We start from the raw sequence: 17,563 nt of genomic DNA on the forward strand, positions 1-17,563 counted from the left end.
CTGAAAATCTTCTTGCCCAAACCACAAAGACTATGGCTTTGATATTTTGTAATGTAGCATCATCTAGTGGTTCTCTACCAAGTTTGTTCAAATTATCCCTCTAGGGTCAAATATGGCCCTGCCCCAGGGGTCACATGGTTCATATAGACAGAATGGTAGAACTTTTGTTTATAGTGAGCATATAATTTCTGTTCCTTGTGCAATTACTAAATGCATTAAGGGGGGCATTTCGTGTTCGATGAGCTCTTGTTGCATATGTAGTAGGAGCTGAAGTTTATTTGGTGTTTCATTTAATATGTTGATTGTTCTTAAAGAAAGTGCTCAACAAAAACATCAGATTGTATCCTGCTACCAGTTTCTAGCCATTGCTGTGTCATTAAGGTGTAAAGATTTTGCAGTAAGTCTCCTACTCATGGCTTAAGGTGATTCTTCACACCTGTGCAGGAAAATGTTTTTACAATAATTGACACTCATGTTAAGTCTGGACTGTTAAGGTTCTTTTGTGCTGGATAACTGCTTGAGATTTTGCTGTAATACTCCGTAAAAGATTAGAACTTTTAATAAGAGCCTATTTGGAAAATATATTTTTAATGAAACATTTTGCACTTTGATAAAAAAAAATGATTATCACTTTCACAAAAGAGTTACAAGTACAGTTTTATTTTGCAAGAATTGATGATGTTATAATTTGTATTTCAGATTGCCAGTGTTTTGCCATTCCCAGCTGATTTCCCATTGACTATGACATCAAACAATTCAAATAATATGAATGGTCTCAGTTCAAGGAACATTTTTAATGTCTCGCCCTCAGATGTTATATCCCTTGATTGATTCTAGTGCAGAATATTGAATGGAAGTGTTACCTCTGGGACTGTCTGTATTAAGACATGTTATCTCTGGGACAGTTTCGTCTTGTATAGGACAAGTTACCTCTGGAACAGGCTATATTTTGTCTGTATGGGGCAAGAAGAGTTAGGAGATTGTGTTGCTTAGTAGGAGGACAAACTGACCTACATTTGAAGACAACCCTAGTCTTAGTGTGCAGGAAGAATTCTGATGTCAGCAAGGAGGGCTGGCTTTGAGCTGTCCCATAAGTATATATACCAATTTATTCATAAAAGAGATGACTATTTTATTTCACAGCTGCTAACTGTTGAAGCAGTTCTGGTAGATATTTTGTAAACTATGCAGGGAGGACTGCATGAGTTTTATATATATGACATGGATCTTGTAGTCAAATGAAAATCACTTAACAAGTGTACATATTGATAAGGCCTAAAAAAAAATTGTTTGCTTCCAGTATATCGTAAGAATTTGCCACGGCACTAAATGTTTTTATGGCATTGGAAATTTTTTTTTTATTATTTTGGCTATTTTTTATACTTTTCAAGGGAAGTTACTCTTTCTTCATTGTAAAAAAAAAATTCAAAAATAAATTCCTTTCTACCTACCTTATTTTTTTGGGGCATGTTACAGGAAACAAACATTTTTTAGGCCTAAACATGCTTAGATTTGTACAATATGAAGATGTGTTAAAGAACAACTGGTACTGAGAGACTTACAGACTTGACCATTTTCTACAGTTGTTCTGTTTTTGTTTTTTTTATGCTCAAAGTAACAGAGTATGAGTTGAGATGTTGAAGACGAGTGTATAAAGGTGCTGATTCTTATATAGATACATTTATTTCTTACTAATGCAACTAGTGTTCATATTTATCATGTCCCTCTTTAAAGTGGCATTATGCATATCTTACTGCACATTGTGTGGTTTTAAAAAAGCAATTTTCGGTTGCTGTGCATCTAAATGTGTTAAATTAACGATAATGCCGCATGAGTATTTCAAGTTGATGCATCAGAAATAAAGAAATCGGACTAATAAAATAATAGTTCTTTTCCTCAGTCTTCTATGCAGTGATCTCCCTTACCTATAGGTAGAGATTTCTGAAGTTGAAGGGAAGCAACCCCTGCATGCAGTGTGACTTTTCTTAAAAAGACTGCCCCAGTCAAAATAAGAAAACTCATATTTAGAAAGTTATTATTTCGTACTGGTTGCAGCAAGAATTTGTTATATTGGGTTTAAAGCTATAATTTCCTCCACTCTTTTTACAAACACATCTATTTCGGCTGTATTTTTACTGTAAAAATTCGCATAATTCCACTTTAACGAGGAAGGCTTATACTGTACATGGGGCTTTTAATTGTGCAGTTTTTATTTCTGTGGATGTTTAAGCACAGTGAATTTGTTTGATGGTTACTTGAGATCAAGAAAAAAGGTCAAGGCGACTGAAGGTCAAGGCGACTGACATTGAGACTGAAAATGTTTTCCGCTCAGTAAGTGATGAACGCTTTGGTCTTCAAAGGTTTGTTGCCTGTGGTCAGTAGATAACCCTTATTAGCTCACCTGTCACAAAGTGACAAGGTGAGCTTTTGTGATCGCGCAGCGTCCGTCGTCCGTCCGTGCGTGCGTCTGTGCGTAAACTTTTGCTTGTGACCACTCTAGAGGTCACATTTTTCATGGGATCTTCACAAGATCTTCATGAAAATTGGTCAGAATGTTCACCTTGATGATATCTAGGTCAAGTTTGAAACTGGGTTAAGTGCCATCAAAAACTAGGTCAGTAGGTCAAATAATAGAAAAACCTTGTGACAACTTTAGAGGTCAAATTTTTCATGGAGTCTGTATGAAAATTGGTCAGAATGTTCACCTTGATGATATCTAGGTCAAGTTCGAAACTGGGTCACGTGCGGTCAAAAACTAGGTCAGTAGGTATAAAAATAGAAAAACCTTGTGACCTCTCTAGAGGCCATATATTTCACAAGATCTTCATGAAAATTGGTCAGAATGTTCACCTTGATGATATCTAGGTCAAGTTCGAAACTGGGTCACGTGCCATCAAAAACTAGGTCAGTAGGTCAAATACTAGAAAAACCTTGTGACCTCTCTAAAGGCCATATTTTTCATGGGATCTTTATGAAAGTTAGTCTGAATGTTCATCTTGATGTTATCTAGGTCAAGTTCGAAACTGGGTCACGTGCGGTCAAAAACTAGATCAGTAGGTCTAAAAATAGAAAAACCTTGTGACCTCTTTAGAGGCCATACTTTTGAATGGATCTTCATAAAAACTGGTCAGAATGTTCATCATGCTGATATCTAGGTCAAGTTTGAAACTGGGTCACATGCCTTCAAAAAGTAGGTCAGTAGGTCAAATAATGAAAAAACCTTGTGACCTCTCTAGAGGCCATATTTTTCATGGGATATGTATGAAAGTTGGTCTGACTGTTCATCTTGATGATATATAGGTCAAGTTTGAAACTGGGTCAACTGCAGTCAAAAACTAGGTCAGTAGGTCTAAAATTAGAAAAATCTTTTGACCTCTCTAGAGGCCATATTTTTCAATAGATCTTCATGAAAATTGGTCTGAATGTTCACCTTGATGGTATCTAGGTCAGTTTCGAAACTGGGTCACATGCGGTCAAAAACTAGGCCAGTAGGTATAAAAATAGAAAAACCTTGTGAACTCTCTAGAGGCCATGTTTTTCATGAGATCTTCATGAAAATTAGTGAGAATGTTCAACTTGATGATATCTAGGTCAAGTTCAAAACAGGGTCAAGTACCTTTGAAAACTAGGTCAATAGGTCAAATAATAGTAAAACCTTGTGACCTCTCTAGAGGCCATATTTTTCAATGGATCTTCATGAAAATTGGTCAGAATTTTTATCTTGATGATATCTAGATCAGATTCAAAACTGGGTCACATGAGCTCAAAAACTAGGTCACTATGTCAGATAATAGAAAAAACGACGTCATACTCAAAACTGGGTCATGTGGGAAGAGGTGAGCGATTCAGGACCATCATGGTCCTCTTGTTAGTTTTGGGGTCAGTAGGTCAAAGTCAGTAACCTTGAAACTTAAAATGGTTTCTGTTAAATAACTAAAGAACGCTTGGAAACATAATTGTCAAACTTCATAGGAGTCAGAAGGTGAAAGTTCTAGGTCACATTTACCTCAGTACTGAAAATGGTTTCTTGTCAGTAACTGAGAACAACACTAATCTTAACTTCATAGGGTGATTTTATTTTGATTAACAGGTGACCCCCTATTGTTTTGGGGGTCAGGTCAAAGGTCAGTGTCTCCTTGACATCAAGACAGAAAATGCTTCCTAATCAGTAATAGGTTCTATTGCTGCCAATCTTCATGTTTTGATTGCATGTGGTCAGTAGTTGACGCTTATTGTTTTGGGGGTCAGTGTATCAAAAGTCAGGTATGTCAAAGCTCAAGGCCACAAGGTTCTCGAGAAGCCAGAAAATGATTTCTGTTCAGTAACTGAAAATTATATACCCAGTTTCCTCTGACAAACGATCATGGGGATATACCGGGTATACTTTTTACAAACAGCTCTTGCTAAACTGAGTTTAGAGACCAGTCTCAGAATGCAGCCTTGCCATTGGTCAAATTCAAAATTGCTATCAAAATCAACCAATCAACTGCCAGAGTTTTGAGACTGGTCTCCAAAGTGAGTTTATTGCACTCTTGATGATGATAAGCTTATTAATTAACAGAAATGATGAAAATCATTTTCTAATGCAAGTAAAGTAGTGTCAGATTTATTTGAAGTTTGGTTGCAAATGTGTATTTTTTTGTTCAAATGTGTGATTAACAAATTGATATGCAAAGTCTTATCAGTCTCAACAGTTGTGAAAGCAAGCTACATGAAATGTAAAGAACAAAAAACCTGAAAATCATCAAAATTAACTTGCTGTTAAAATACAGAAAAGAACTATAATGTTGTAACAAGTTTATTTATGCATTGTATGCTTTTAAGTGCTCATTAACCCTTAGCCTGCTGCAGGCGAATTTAACAGCCTTTGCAAACAGCTTGGAACCAGATCAGACGCCGATTAAATCAGCGTCTGATCAGGTTCCAAGCTGTTTGCTACTCTGACAATATTTCTTCCAATTTTGGAGCAAATTGAATGAACTTTACTATTTTAGCAGAGGACATTTCCAGCAAACGACAATTTATCTAGCATGCTAAGGGTTAAATACTTCAGATGTTAAAATTTGATTTGTCTTGTTTGGTATAAAACTTGCCCTTTTTGGTATTTTAGAATTTAATCGATCAACAAAAAATGCTGATGTTTGACAGAATCTGTGTTAAAGAAATAAGAAAATAGTTCATCCACTATTTTTTTGTAAAATGAGTAATTGTATAAATGTCATTATAGCTATTTTTTGTGTTTTTTTCCCAGCATTTAGGTGTCATTTTGGGTTTTATTTGATCCATGTAAAATATTGTACAGTATGAAAAGTTTGCAGATGTCAAACCAGATGATAAATTGTTGCAAATTCAGTTCAGTCAGACTAAAACATTCTATTATAAAAAAAATTTGCATCTTTTTGTTACATTTTTCACATAACAAAGGTTATGTCTGGTTAATGTATTACAAGCAGAATTTTAAAGCATTATTGTCTGCCAGTATAGATATCATTATACACATCATCATTCAATAGTATAGTTGTAGTATTTCCTGATATAGTTTCATCTGTTTTTTAATGTTGATTATTATATTTTAAATTTTAGAATTGTAATACTGAAAAACGGCTACAAGTGCTAAGACTATCATACTCAAGAAAAACGTATTCCAATAATTTGTTATTTTCACATTTTTTCATTTCTGTTTTCTCTGTACAAAATCTTTATAAACGAAACTATGCCGGCTTAACTATCCTTTGCACACGAAACATGCAATTTCAGATTATCTTGTAATTTTCTCCCTAATTTTCTTTCTGTGTGTAGGAAAGAGATGAAAATAGAAGTGTGATACTTACTGAATGCTTGCTGGTTAAAGTGACATTATGCGCATCTAATCGCACACAGTGTGTTTTTGGTGAATGTTTTATAAAAGCAATTTTCGGTTGCTGTGCATTTAAATGTGTTAAATTAACAACAATGCCGCATAAGTAATTAAAGTTGATTCTTTAGAAATAAAGAAATCGGACTAATAAAATAATAGTTCTTTTCTTCAGTCTTCTGCGTAGTGATCTCCCTTACATGTAGGTAGAGATTTCTGAAGTTGAAGGGAAGCAACTCCTGCGCGCAGTTTGACTTTTCTTAAAAAGACTGCCCCAGTCAAAATAAGAAAAGTCATATTTGGAAAGTTATTATTTCGTACTGGCAACAGGAAGAGTTTCGTATAGTGGTTTGAAAGCTACAATTTCCCCCACCCTTTTTACACAGACATCTATTTCAGCTGGATTTTTGCTTGAGAAATGCGTATAATTCCACTTTAATAGTTAAAACTATTGCCTCAGGTACAAAGGATCAAGAGTCAGTAGTTTCAACTGTTGTCTGGCAAGTCATTCAGTAAGTATTTTATTCTCTGACATTACAAATAAAAGTTTGTATTTTTCTTCTTCAAGTTCTGACTTTATCCCAGCAAAAATTTAGAGTTGAACTATTGACTGATTAATAGCATGAAATATGGTCCGGCAATTTACAGCTTTTAACTTTCCCTCTATTAATATTTTGAAAACATTTAAAGTCTTCTCTGAAAGCACTGCCCTGATTTTAGAATAACTTGATTAAATAAAAATCAAAACGAAAGTGGGGGTCATGTTTGATGTAAGAAAGCTTCAAATTATAGTGGTGGTGTAAGACCTAAGTTTCCATCTGTTATTCCATTTTGAAAATGCTACCTAGATATCAAACATAGGCTCAGATGTGTGATTTCAGCACAAAAAACTTCAAATAAAGTAAGAAAAGCAACTGGGAACTAATTGAATATGCCATTTTACAACTACCATTTTTTTCCACACCATTTTCATATTTAGTGTCTGTATACCTTCAAACTCAGTTTTATGATCATGGAGCCTGATGATATTGTGAAATATACTTATCCCCAACCCTTTTTTGATCTGAGCAAACATGAAAGTTCTCGAGTCATTTACCCTCCCCGTTTGTTGGTTCAGAGGATATAGTTTTGTATTGTTCAGAAACCCCCACAACTTATTTTATCTTGGTCTCATTCTGGTGAAAAAAATCAGTTTAACCCTTAGCCTGCTGCAGGCGAATTTAACAGCCTTTGCAAACAGCTTCGAACCAGATCAGACGCCGATAAGCTGTTTGCTACTCTGACAATATTTCTTCCAATTTTGGAGCAAATTGAATGAACTTTACAATTTTAGCAGACGACATTTCCAGCAGACGACAATTTATCTAGGATGCTAAAGGTTAAAAACCTCTCAATATCAAATCCTGTATTAATCCCCTTCCTCTTCTCACCTATATTGTAAGTTGACAAAGTTTTATAATGCCTTTGTGAGTTATTACAATTACTGTGTATGTATACTTTTCTACATTTCTGTTGAATGTTCACATTTTACTCGCATTTTATTTATTTCAGTCAAATTTTGTAAATAGTGTAAATTATATTTATGTAAATATTTGAGTATAATTAGTCTTATAAATGAACATTATCTTGCTTGTAAATAACTTGATAATGTGAAATTCTCACCAAAATCAGATTAAATGTAAATAACTTTTACAGAATTTATGATATTTTAATGTCTTTTATGATGGAAAAATCACCCTGGTATTATCTGGCTAAATTTAATTGTATATCTTGGGATATCAAGCCTAAAACTTTGTCTGTTTTAAGATGGCCTTTCTACAGTCACACTTAATTGCAACTTTACACATGTCTGTCCATATATGTATTCCAGTTACACCTGCGAGGGTATGCATATGTTTTTATTACACATGTTTCTTCATATATTATATTTCTGGAATCGGGTGTGGTCACACTTGCATGTACATCTTCATTTCAGTAACAAGGTACAGTGACAAATGCCTGCATAAAAGTGTTAAGATTATGTGTGACACATGTTTCTGTGATCAGTGATTTTTAAAGCTAGATGATGTACCTTTCTGTTTCTTCTAAATTTTGAAATAAGTTATAAATAGATGTATCTAGTTTGAAATATATTTTCTAAAGTATAAAGAGTAAGTCCTGCCTGTTCATCATCTTTAAAGGAGATATGTAAGATCCTGTCCTGTGTAGCTTAACATTTGTAACTTTTGTTGAAGAACATAGGAGGTTTACAGTGAAACTTTTTTTTACTCAAACTCAGATAATTCGAATACCACCCTTTGCTCAAACTCTTCGTCAAGTCCCGCCAAAGTCCCTGTGTTGTATATTGTTTCTGTGGCTTGAATTACCGATAACTCAAACAAATTTTGCCAGTCCAGGCGGGTTTTAGGGAACGAAGTTTGACTGTATTTTATTTAACTATTTTCCTAATTTTGCATGTTTTGTTGCTTATTGTTAAAAAAGTTATTAAAGTTAAAATAGAAAATTGTTTAAAGAGTCTTGCCTTCAAATATGCCAAAAGTTGCGAAATTGAAACATTTTTTCTTGTGTATAATTACAATAAATAGTGTAAATAATGTTATCCAAAATTGTTCTATGTACCTGTAAGTGCGTAAAATAATGCACAGAAGAAATGTATTATGCAATTCTTATGGTGACCAACCTAATACAGCATCAGTCTGCTAATGTTTCTCTAACACTTACCTACTTCTAGCTACTACACAAGTCATATAATACTTATCAAAATATACCGATAGAAACAGTATGGTTTTAGGCGTGGTTTTTTGTGCTTGGTGCAGCAAAAAATGACTTTAATACTGATTTTTAATACAGGCTGAAAATTTACAATTTCTTTAGGTTAGTCTGGAGATGAGACTGTGATAGTACCGTTATATTATGTAGATATCCCTGTCGTGTAAGGTAACAAAGAAATGTGGTCATTGATTTTGAAATAGCATTTTGGAACAATTTGCAATTTTATGGTTTTGTGTTTTTAAATTAAAAGTTATTTGCTGAAACATATAACAGGTGAAACATATAGAACGTGTGACATATCTTAATGTTAAATGTTAACTGACTGTCAGAATACAAATAAATCTGTGAATACAGTGATATAAAGTTGTTAGTTTTTGTCGAGCCCGCTTGCGGAAGCGAAGACATAGTTGTTCAAATGGCTTTTCGGTGTATGTGCGTGCGTGTGTGTGTGCGTGCATCCGTCCGTCCGTCCGGATTTGTTTGTCCGGACCATAACTTTGACATGCATGGAGCAATCTTGTTTATATTTGGCATGAATGTTAACCTCAGTGAGACGGAGTGTCGTGCGCAAACCCCAGGTTCCTATCTCAAAGGTCAAGGTAACACTTACAGGTCAAAGGTCAAATTCAAAAATGACTTTGTCCGGAGCATTTCTTCTTCATGCATGGAGGGATTTTGATGTAACTTGTATTATAATTGCTGGTTACTAACTTGCTAATGTTACTTGAATATATGAGAAGTGTTAAGATATTTAACATTGATTATATGTGGTGTAAAATAAAGATAAAAACTTGTGAGGGAACAAGTTAAATCATCTTAATACAGGAACATTTCTTGAGTGGACTCACTCGCCGTATAGAACTGAAATACTGCTGAAAAAACAATGTTAGATCAAAGAGACAAATACAGTATACTTTGTTTATGTGCAGAAAATAGACAACTTGTACACTAACCAGTTTCACCAGGTGTTATTAGTATTTGGAGGCTGACCTTTTTAGAGCTGTATAGTGTAAGTAGGAAAAAGACTTGGTCAGGCAGAAGATATGAAATAAAATCTTCATCACAAAGATACGATGATAAGTTACTACACTTCTTGCCTTTTGGTTTCTTAATGCTGAAGATTTAGCCTTTATCCTATTCTTAAGTGACCTGTTCCAATTTTTTGTGTAAAATTGAATTTGCCTGAAAAATTGTTAAAACCTTTCTGTGTGAACTGATGTTGATCTTCAGTATAAACTTATTATCGTAGAAAGTTTTGAAAATATCTCATTAAAGTATTAAAACAATGCCTGAAAAGGAGTTAAACATCAGTTAACAAAATGACTTCTTCTCATGAACTGCTTGATGGAACTTTATCACACTTGGTCTTTAGCATTATTATTAGTTCCTTCCCCAATTTTGTTCCAGCTGGGGGCATGTTGACCTTTTTAAGGGCTGCTATTTAAAAACTAGACATAGAAACACATTTAAACGAATTCTTCCTAAGACTGCTTTTGGTGACATTGAGGCTGCAAACGGTTCTCCATAAATATCTACAGAGAACGCCTTTGTCTACAGGAAATGATTGTTTGGTCATTGGATGACCCTAACAATGTTTTTGGATCATAAAGCCAAAGGTCCCAATAACATCAAGACCGAAAATGGTTTCCTATCAATAATGGGAGAATGCGTTTGCCTAAGACTATCATATTTCTTGAGTTGTTTGCCTATGATCAGTAGGTGTTCCTTATCGTTTCTGGGTCAAGTTCACTGAAAATGGTTTCAACTGATTGTCAGGAAAACGCTTGTGTTTATTTTGGGTTAAATGTTTTTAGGTAATTTATAGGTATTAAGGTCAAAGTTCAAGGTCACAGCATAACTGAGACTTGAAATTACTTACCCGTTACAGCTAATTTGCAAATAATTTCCCGACCTTATATCAGTTATTTAGAAAGATACGCGGATAGATGAAATTTTATCTTCAGACATTATAAGAAATATCCTAGTTCTGTAGCTGACAGTTTAAGTCACGCACCAAGAAAGAAAACATTGGTCATTTCGTTCAGTATAGTGGTCAAGTTTAGAGTATACATGTATATTGCCGTCGTGAACTTCTGAACCCGACTCGTCCAGATCCCAATGGGCGTGAGTACGCATGTTTAAACTAAAATGTTTCAGGGACTCTGCGTTCACTATATAGGACGTTTTCTCTTTGCCGGAAACTGAAATTTTAACCACAAAAGGATCATAACCGCGTTCTTGGTTTTGAGGTTACACCTGTTAACAAGTAATATATTGTGCTTGCGCTGCGTTTCTAATAGGATATGAACTTTAATTGATGATAATAATAACATTAATGTGAAATTTAGTCATTTGTTTACAGCTATTCTGAAGCCTCAGCCACATCAGCCATTGTTCATATATTTATTGTTTACATATTATGTAAAAACAAGTACAAAATGTTTATATAAATCAGCCTACGCTAATATCCTACGAACATAAAATATATTTTCGTGCACATTAAATGTACGTACATCAGTCATTATAATTATGATCCTAGGTCCGCGCTTTGGTTGACAATCTGCGGTCTTTTTTTACCTTATGACATATAATAAGTAGAAAATCATTAATGTTTTGTTTCAAGTGACAGACAAGAGTATTGTCATTATATTATGCGTTAATGCGGTGATATTTCGCCAATATAAGACGTAATTTTCTATCAATTTCGCTGTCCATAAGAAACAGGCTGGTTGTCATTCGCGCGGTGAAGCGGAACGCGCATTACGGTGTAGTTTTAATCGTTTACCTGGGCTGTTTGTCAAAATTGGAAAGAATAATAGATTGTTATTTTCGACATTTACATTTGATCTACCATTAGCGGTACTTTCCGACGTGTTTATGTAACGGAATTTTCAGTTGTAAATTGTGAAAGTATGTAGAGGTATTTTCACAGTAGTTGGATTTTTTCCAGGGACTTTTTACTAATATCACTGCCTTATTCGTGAATAGTAATTGTAAATTACTTTGTCTTTTTGTAAACAAAATGAAACATTGACGTGTTAAGCGTTAACATCTTCAAGTGATAGGTTCGTGATTCAGGAAAAATTCCGTATGGATAAAATGTGGTGATTTATTCTGTAGAAACGTGCAAATTGAATATTCAATATGAAGACAAGTTTACGGATTATATTAACAATGTACATGTATCTGATGACCGGTCCTGGAAAAGTGACCTCTACTATGCCAAAAGGTAAGAACAGAATAATTTATGCATTTTGCTCAAATGCACGAAATGCACGTGATGTATCCTTACTTTCTTTAGAGTCATCATAGATACACGTGTATGAGTTTGAATCGCAACGTTTTACTTACATACCATACATATACACATGTATACCTACCAGTGACCATATATATTTAATTTTTACTGAATTAAATTCTCCCAATTAAATCTCACTTGAAATTTGATCTTAAAGTTCTAGTTAAATCTTACTTTATGTTTCGGGTAATATAAAAGCTTACACGATTTCAAAGACGTATATACATGATGTAAAGTATAACGCCAGTTTGACAGTTACCCAAATCAATACGCATGTCTAGATATTTAGCACATTTTGAAAGATGTTTAATACACATGTATTATTTGTGATTTAGTCGATACTGTACGTGCTACATCTTTAGCTGCATCTCAACTTTAGCAGGTTCACCTATTTACCACCGCAGAAGTATTGAATCTTAATCATGCTGTAATTGGAAATACCCCCACTGTGTGTTACAAGAAATAGCGATGTCGGGGCTATCATATTGTCCATTGAGGCCAGTTATTGAAATACTGTCCTATTTTCTTAAAGTGTGGTCAACTGTAAAGTTTTTTCGCCAAAAGGGCGCCCATTACTGGCAAAGAATGACGTTGAAAATGGCAGGTCATCTAATATATGATTCCGCTTCAAGAACTCGGAGGTCATTTGTTCGAGTCTCAAAGGTGTCGCATTCGACCTTTGTCTCTGCAAAAGAAAACGTGTTTATTAAACAGTGAGACAGTCAACCTTAATTGTGTGCCCTGTCGTAGCTACTCCCGAACCAGACATCTTCCTTGTTTGTGAGCAAACAAAATGGTAATTGTTAAAAAGTCACCTACACATAAAGAAAATGTCAAACGACAACTAAGAAATAACGATACTGATGAAGATAACGTTCATATACACACCGTCGCCATCTATTCTGAGTTTTTTGTTTCAGCTATTTTGCATTTTCCATTTAGAGAAAAACGGCCTGAAGTTACTTTGGCCATTTGGTAAAAAAAAGGTTATTTTAGGTATTCATGATTCAAATATTGGGTTTTATTGAGAAGTTTTATTGCAGTTTATTTTTTCATTTTGGAGAGTTCAATCAGTTTTTTTTCTCTGTACCATTTGAGCCGGAGGCTGGTATAAGGTGTGAGCCAGGGGCTGACGGAGATGTCACTGTGTCAGTTTGTCTGAACATGGTCATCAGGTCACTGAGGCCTCCAGCTATATTGAAATTTTAATCGAGCTGTTAACGATTATTTGACATTAAATTTATAATGTGGATCAGTGAAATTTACGAACGCGGAAATAACTTTCACTTGCTTTTTTGTAGGGAGTATATGTTATCTACAGCTGACGGGTGTTTTTTTTCCATTTATTATAATGTTAAAACAGAGATACATTACACGAAACAGGTACGACCCATTTTCCATAAAAATATAATTGATTTAAACATTCGGAGCGATTAGTTCGGATATAGTAGCTCTCGTCTGTTCGATAGTCCTTGAGAATAAAAACGATACCAGTACGTCAGTCCGTTCCTAGTAAAAAAAAACTACTCTACCTGATATTGATTGAACAGCTTATTTCTAGCAAAATGCTGGCCGTAGGTCTATGTAGATAAACAAGTATCAGGCCGTCGATACTGCAGTATCTTGCCAACCACAGATATTTGATAATACTGTGATATCAAGCACACGGGAGGTCTCTGCCATTACTGTAGTATCAAGCCCACGGCAGCTCACGGGAGATCTATGCGGATACTACAGTATCAAGCCCACGGCAGCTCACGGGAGGTATATATGCGGATACTGTAGTATCAAGCCCACGGCAGCCCACGGAAGGTCTATGCGGATACTGCAGTATCAAGCCCACAGCAGCCCACGGGAGGTTTATGCGGATACTGCACTATCAAGCCCACGGCAGCTCATGGAAGGTCTATTCCGATACTGCGATATCAAGCTCCCGGCGGATCTATGTCGAAACTTCAATGTCAAGTCCATAGCAGGTATGGGCCGTAACTGTAGTACCAAGTCCATAGCAGCTCTGTGTCGAAATTTCAATATCAAGCCAACGAGAGGTCCTCTGCTAATACTGCAATATCAAGTCTATGGAAGTTGTCTTCGGTAATACTGCGCCATCAAGCTCATGTCAGCTCTGTGCCGACACTTCAGTATCAAGCAAGTGGCAAGTCTATGCCAAAACTGCAGGTCTATTTCGATAATCAAATTCAATGTAGGCAGGTCTAAGCGAAAACTTCAATATCAGCCCCAAACCTGCAGTATCAGACCCACGGCAGGTCTTTCTTGAAACTTCAGTATCAAGTCCACGGCAAGAGTATGCCGATACTATATTATAAAACACAAGACAAGGCTATGCCGTTACCACGTTACTATGACAGCTCCATGCCGAAACACAAATATCAAGCCAGCGAGAGGTCTGTGGTAACACTGCGATATCAAGGCCACGGAAGGTCTGTGCCGATACTGCGATATACTCATGACAGATCGATGCTGAAGCTTCAATATCAAGTCCATGGAAGGAAAGCTGATACTGCAGTATCAAGCCCACGACAGATCGATGCCGAAACTTCAATACCATGTCCGCGGCACTGCAACATAAAGCCCACGGGTACTATGTCGACACAGTAGTATCAAGTGTTCACTGTAGGCCTATGCGGAAACATAAGTTTCAAGCCCACACAAGGTGTATGCCCATACTGCAGTACGTCTATGCCGGCACTGCAGTATCATGCCTGCTGCAGGTCTGTGCCAAAACTGCAACATCAAGCCCACGGCAGGTCTGTGCCGAAACTGCAATATCAAGCCCGCGGCAGGTCTGCGCCGAAACTGCAATATCAAGCCCGCGGCAGGTCTGTGCCGAAACTGCAGTATCAAGCCCGCGGCAGGTCTGTGCCAAAACTGCAGTATCAAGCCCGCGGCAGGTCTGTGCCAAAACTGCAGTATCAAGCCCGCGGCAGGTCTGTGCCGAAACTGCAATATCAAGCCCGCGGCAGTTCTGTGCCAAAACTGCAATATCAAGTCCGCGGCAGATCTGTGCCGAAACTGCAAAAGGTCTATACCAATACAGCAGCATCAAACCCACAGAACTTCAGTTGGAAGGTATATAATGTGCGTAAGCACTACACGTATCAAGTCCACGATAGGTCTATGGCACTAAAAACTAGGATATCAGCTGCGACTGGAAACTCTAACCCGAATCGCAAGTTTTGCATGTATTACAAACCACCATAGAAAAAAACGTTGATCAAACGTTTTGGTAATAATGTTAGAAATTCCATCTTTATAATTCGGCATCTTAAATTTGGGTGTGAATCAGTAATACAGTATAATTTTAACATCATGAATTTTACACTTTCATAAGCCTTTGAGATATACATTTGAGTCTCAAGAACATCTTTTTACTGATATTGTTATAATAACGCTGTTGTAACATAAGATGACAGGTAAACAATTTCAAGCCATTTCGTAATGATTATGTTTGCATAATTGCTATCTAATTATTTTGTAGTTTTACATTAATTTCACTCATAGATATCAAACAGTTTTCGGTCTCAGCTGAGTTTAAGAAGCAACAAACAAATATTTGTTTGTTTAGCTGAGTTTAAGAAGCATATTTAACTAAAACTAAATCAAATTCCAGTCAATACTAAATAATCACTTGAACATAATTAAATTTATTAAACATGAATTTAGATACCATTGTCAAAAACTGTTTCAATATCAAACTCAGCTGAGACTGAAAATGTTTGTGAACAAAAGGCCAGTTTGTGACTATTCCCCTACAAAAAGTGTACATCTGTACGTTTACTATCCTGCAAACACAACAGAAACATTTCTAAACATCTATGTTGGAACACCCCCATCAGTCGTCCGCAGAAACGTTTCTAAACATCGGTGTTGGAACACCCCCATCAATCGTCCACAGAAACGTTTCTAAACATCTATGTTGGAACACCCCCATCAATCGTCCCCAGAAACGTTTCTAAACATCTATGTTGGAACACCCCCATCAATCGTCCGCAGAGACGTTTCTAAACATCTATGTTGGAACACCCCCATCAATCGTCCACAGAAACGTTTCTAAACATCTATGTTGGAACACCACATCACTCGTCCACAGAAACGTTTCTAAACATCTGTGTTGGAACACCCCCACCACTCGTCCACAGAAACGTTTCTAAACATCTGTGTTGGAACACCCCCATCAGTCGTCCACAGAAACGTTTCAAAACATCTATGTTGGAACACCCCCATCAGTCGTCCACAGAAACATTTCTAAACATCTATGTTGGAACACCCCCATCAATCTATGTTGGAACACCCCCATCAATCGTCCACAGAAACGTTTCTAAACATCTATGTTGGAACACCCCCATCAATCGTCCACAGAAACGTTTCTAAACATCTATGTTGGAACACCCCCATCAATCGTCCACAGAAACGTTTCTAAATATCTATGTTGGAACACCCCCATCAATCTTCTGAATATCTATGTTTGAACACCCCCATCAATCGTCCACAGAAACGTTTCTAAACATCTATGTTGGAACACCCCCATCAATCGTCCACAGAAACGTTTCTAAACATCTATGTTGGAACACCCCCATCAATCGTCCACAGAAACGTTTCTAAATATCTATGTTGGAACACCCCCATCAATCTTCTGAATATCTATGTTTGAACACCCCCATCAATCGTCCACAGAAACGTTTCTAAACATCTATGTTGGAACACCCCCATCAGTCGTCCACAGAAACGTTTCTAAACATCTATGTTGGAACACCCCCATCAGTCGTCCATAGAAACATTTCTAAACATCTATGTTGGAACACCCCCATCAATCGTCCACAGAAACGTTTCTAAATATCTATGTTTGAACACCCCAATCAATCGTCCACAGAAACGTTTCTAAACATCTATGTTGGAACACCCTCATCAATCGTCCACAGTCTGAACATCTATGTTGGAACACCCTCATCAATCGTCCACAGAAACGTTTCTCAACATCTTTGTTGGAACACCCCCATCAATCGTCCACAGAAACGTTTATAAATATCTATGTTTGAACACCCCCATCAATCGTCCACAGAAACATTTCTAAACATCTGTGTTGGAACACCCCCATCAATCGTCCACAGAAACATTTCTAAACATCTATGTTGGAACACACTCATCAGTCGTCCACAGTCTAAACATCTATGTTGGAACACACTCATCAATCGTCCACAGAAACGTTTCTAAACATCTTTGTTGGAACACCCCCATCAATCGTCCACAGAAACATTTCTAAACATCAACATGTATGTTGGAACACCCCCATCAATCGTCTACAGAAACATTTCTAAACATCTATGTTGGAACACCCCATCAGTCGTCCACAGAAACGTTTCTATCTAAACATCTATGTTGGAACACCCTCATCAATCGTCCACAGAAACGTTTCTAAACATCTATGTTGGAACAACCTCATCAATCGTCCACAGAAACGTTTCTAAACATCTTTGTTTGAACACCCCCATCAATCGTCCACAGAAACGTTTCTAAACATCTATGTTGGAACACCCCATCAATCGTTCACAGAAAACATTTCTAATACATCTATGTTGGAACACCCCTCATCAGTCGTCCACAGTCCTAAACATCTATGC

General features: G+C 36.5%; 2 protein-coding genes across 19 annotated transcripts in view; both read left to right on the forward strand.

Annotated features, from left to right (window-relative positions):
- LOC123565325 (E3 SUMO-protein ligase PIAS2-like) overlaps nucleotides 1-8,989 on the forward strand; it is a 67,031-nt gene extending 58,042 nt beyond the window's left edge. For all 17 annotated transcript variants that reach the window (XM_053550035.1, XM_053550033.1, XM_053550044.1 and 14 more), the window contains one exon: nucleotides 700-8,989. In XM_053550035.1, the coding sequence (XP_053406010.1) occupies nucleotides 700-831 (132 nt within the window). In that variant the 3' untranslated portion in view covers nucleotides 832-8,989. The remainder of the gene's footprint in view (nucleotides 1-699) is intronic.
- Nucleotides 8,990-11,166: 2,177 nt separating this feature from the next.
- The window catches only part of LOC123565324 (deleted in malignant brain tumors 1 protein-like), an 85,840-nt gene continuing 79,443 nt past the window's right edge, over nucleotides 11,167-17,563 (forward strand). For both annotated transcript variants that reach the window (XM_053550052.1, XM_053550053.1), the window contains exon 1: nucleotides 11,167-11,855. In XM_053550052.1, the coding sequence (XP_053406027.1) occupies nucleotides 11,771-11,855 (85 nt within the window). In that variant the 5' untranslated portion in view covers nucleotides 11,167-11,770. The remainder of the gene's footprint in view (nucleotides 11,856-17,563) is intronic.

This window comes from Mercenaria mercenaria, chromosome 8, assembly GCF_021730395.1.
Source record: "Mercenaria mercenaria strain notata chromosome 8, MADL_Memer_1, whole genome shotgun sequence".
NCBI lineage: Eukaryota > Metazoa > Mollusca > Bivalvia > Venerida > Veneridae > Mercenaria > Mercenaria mercenaria.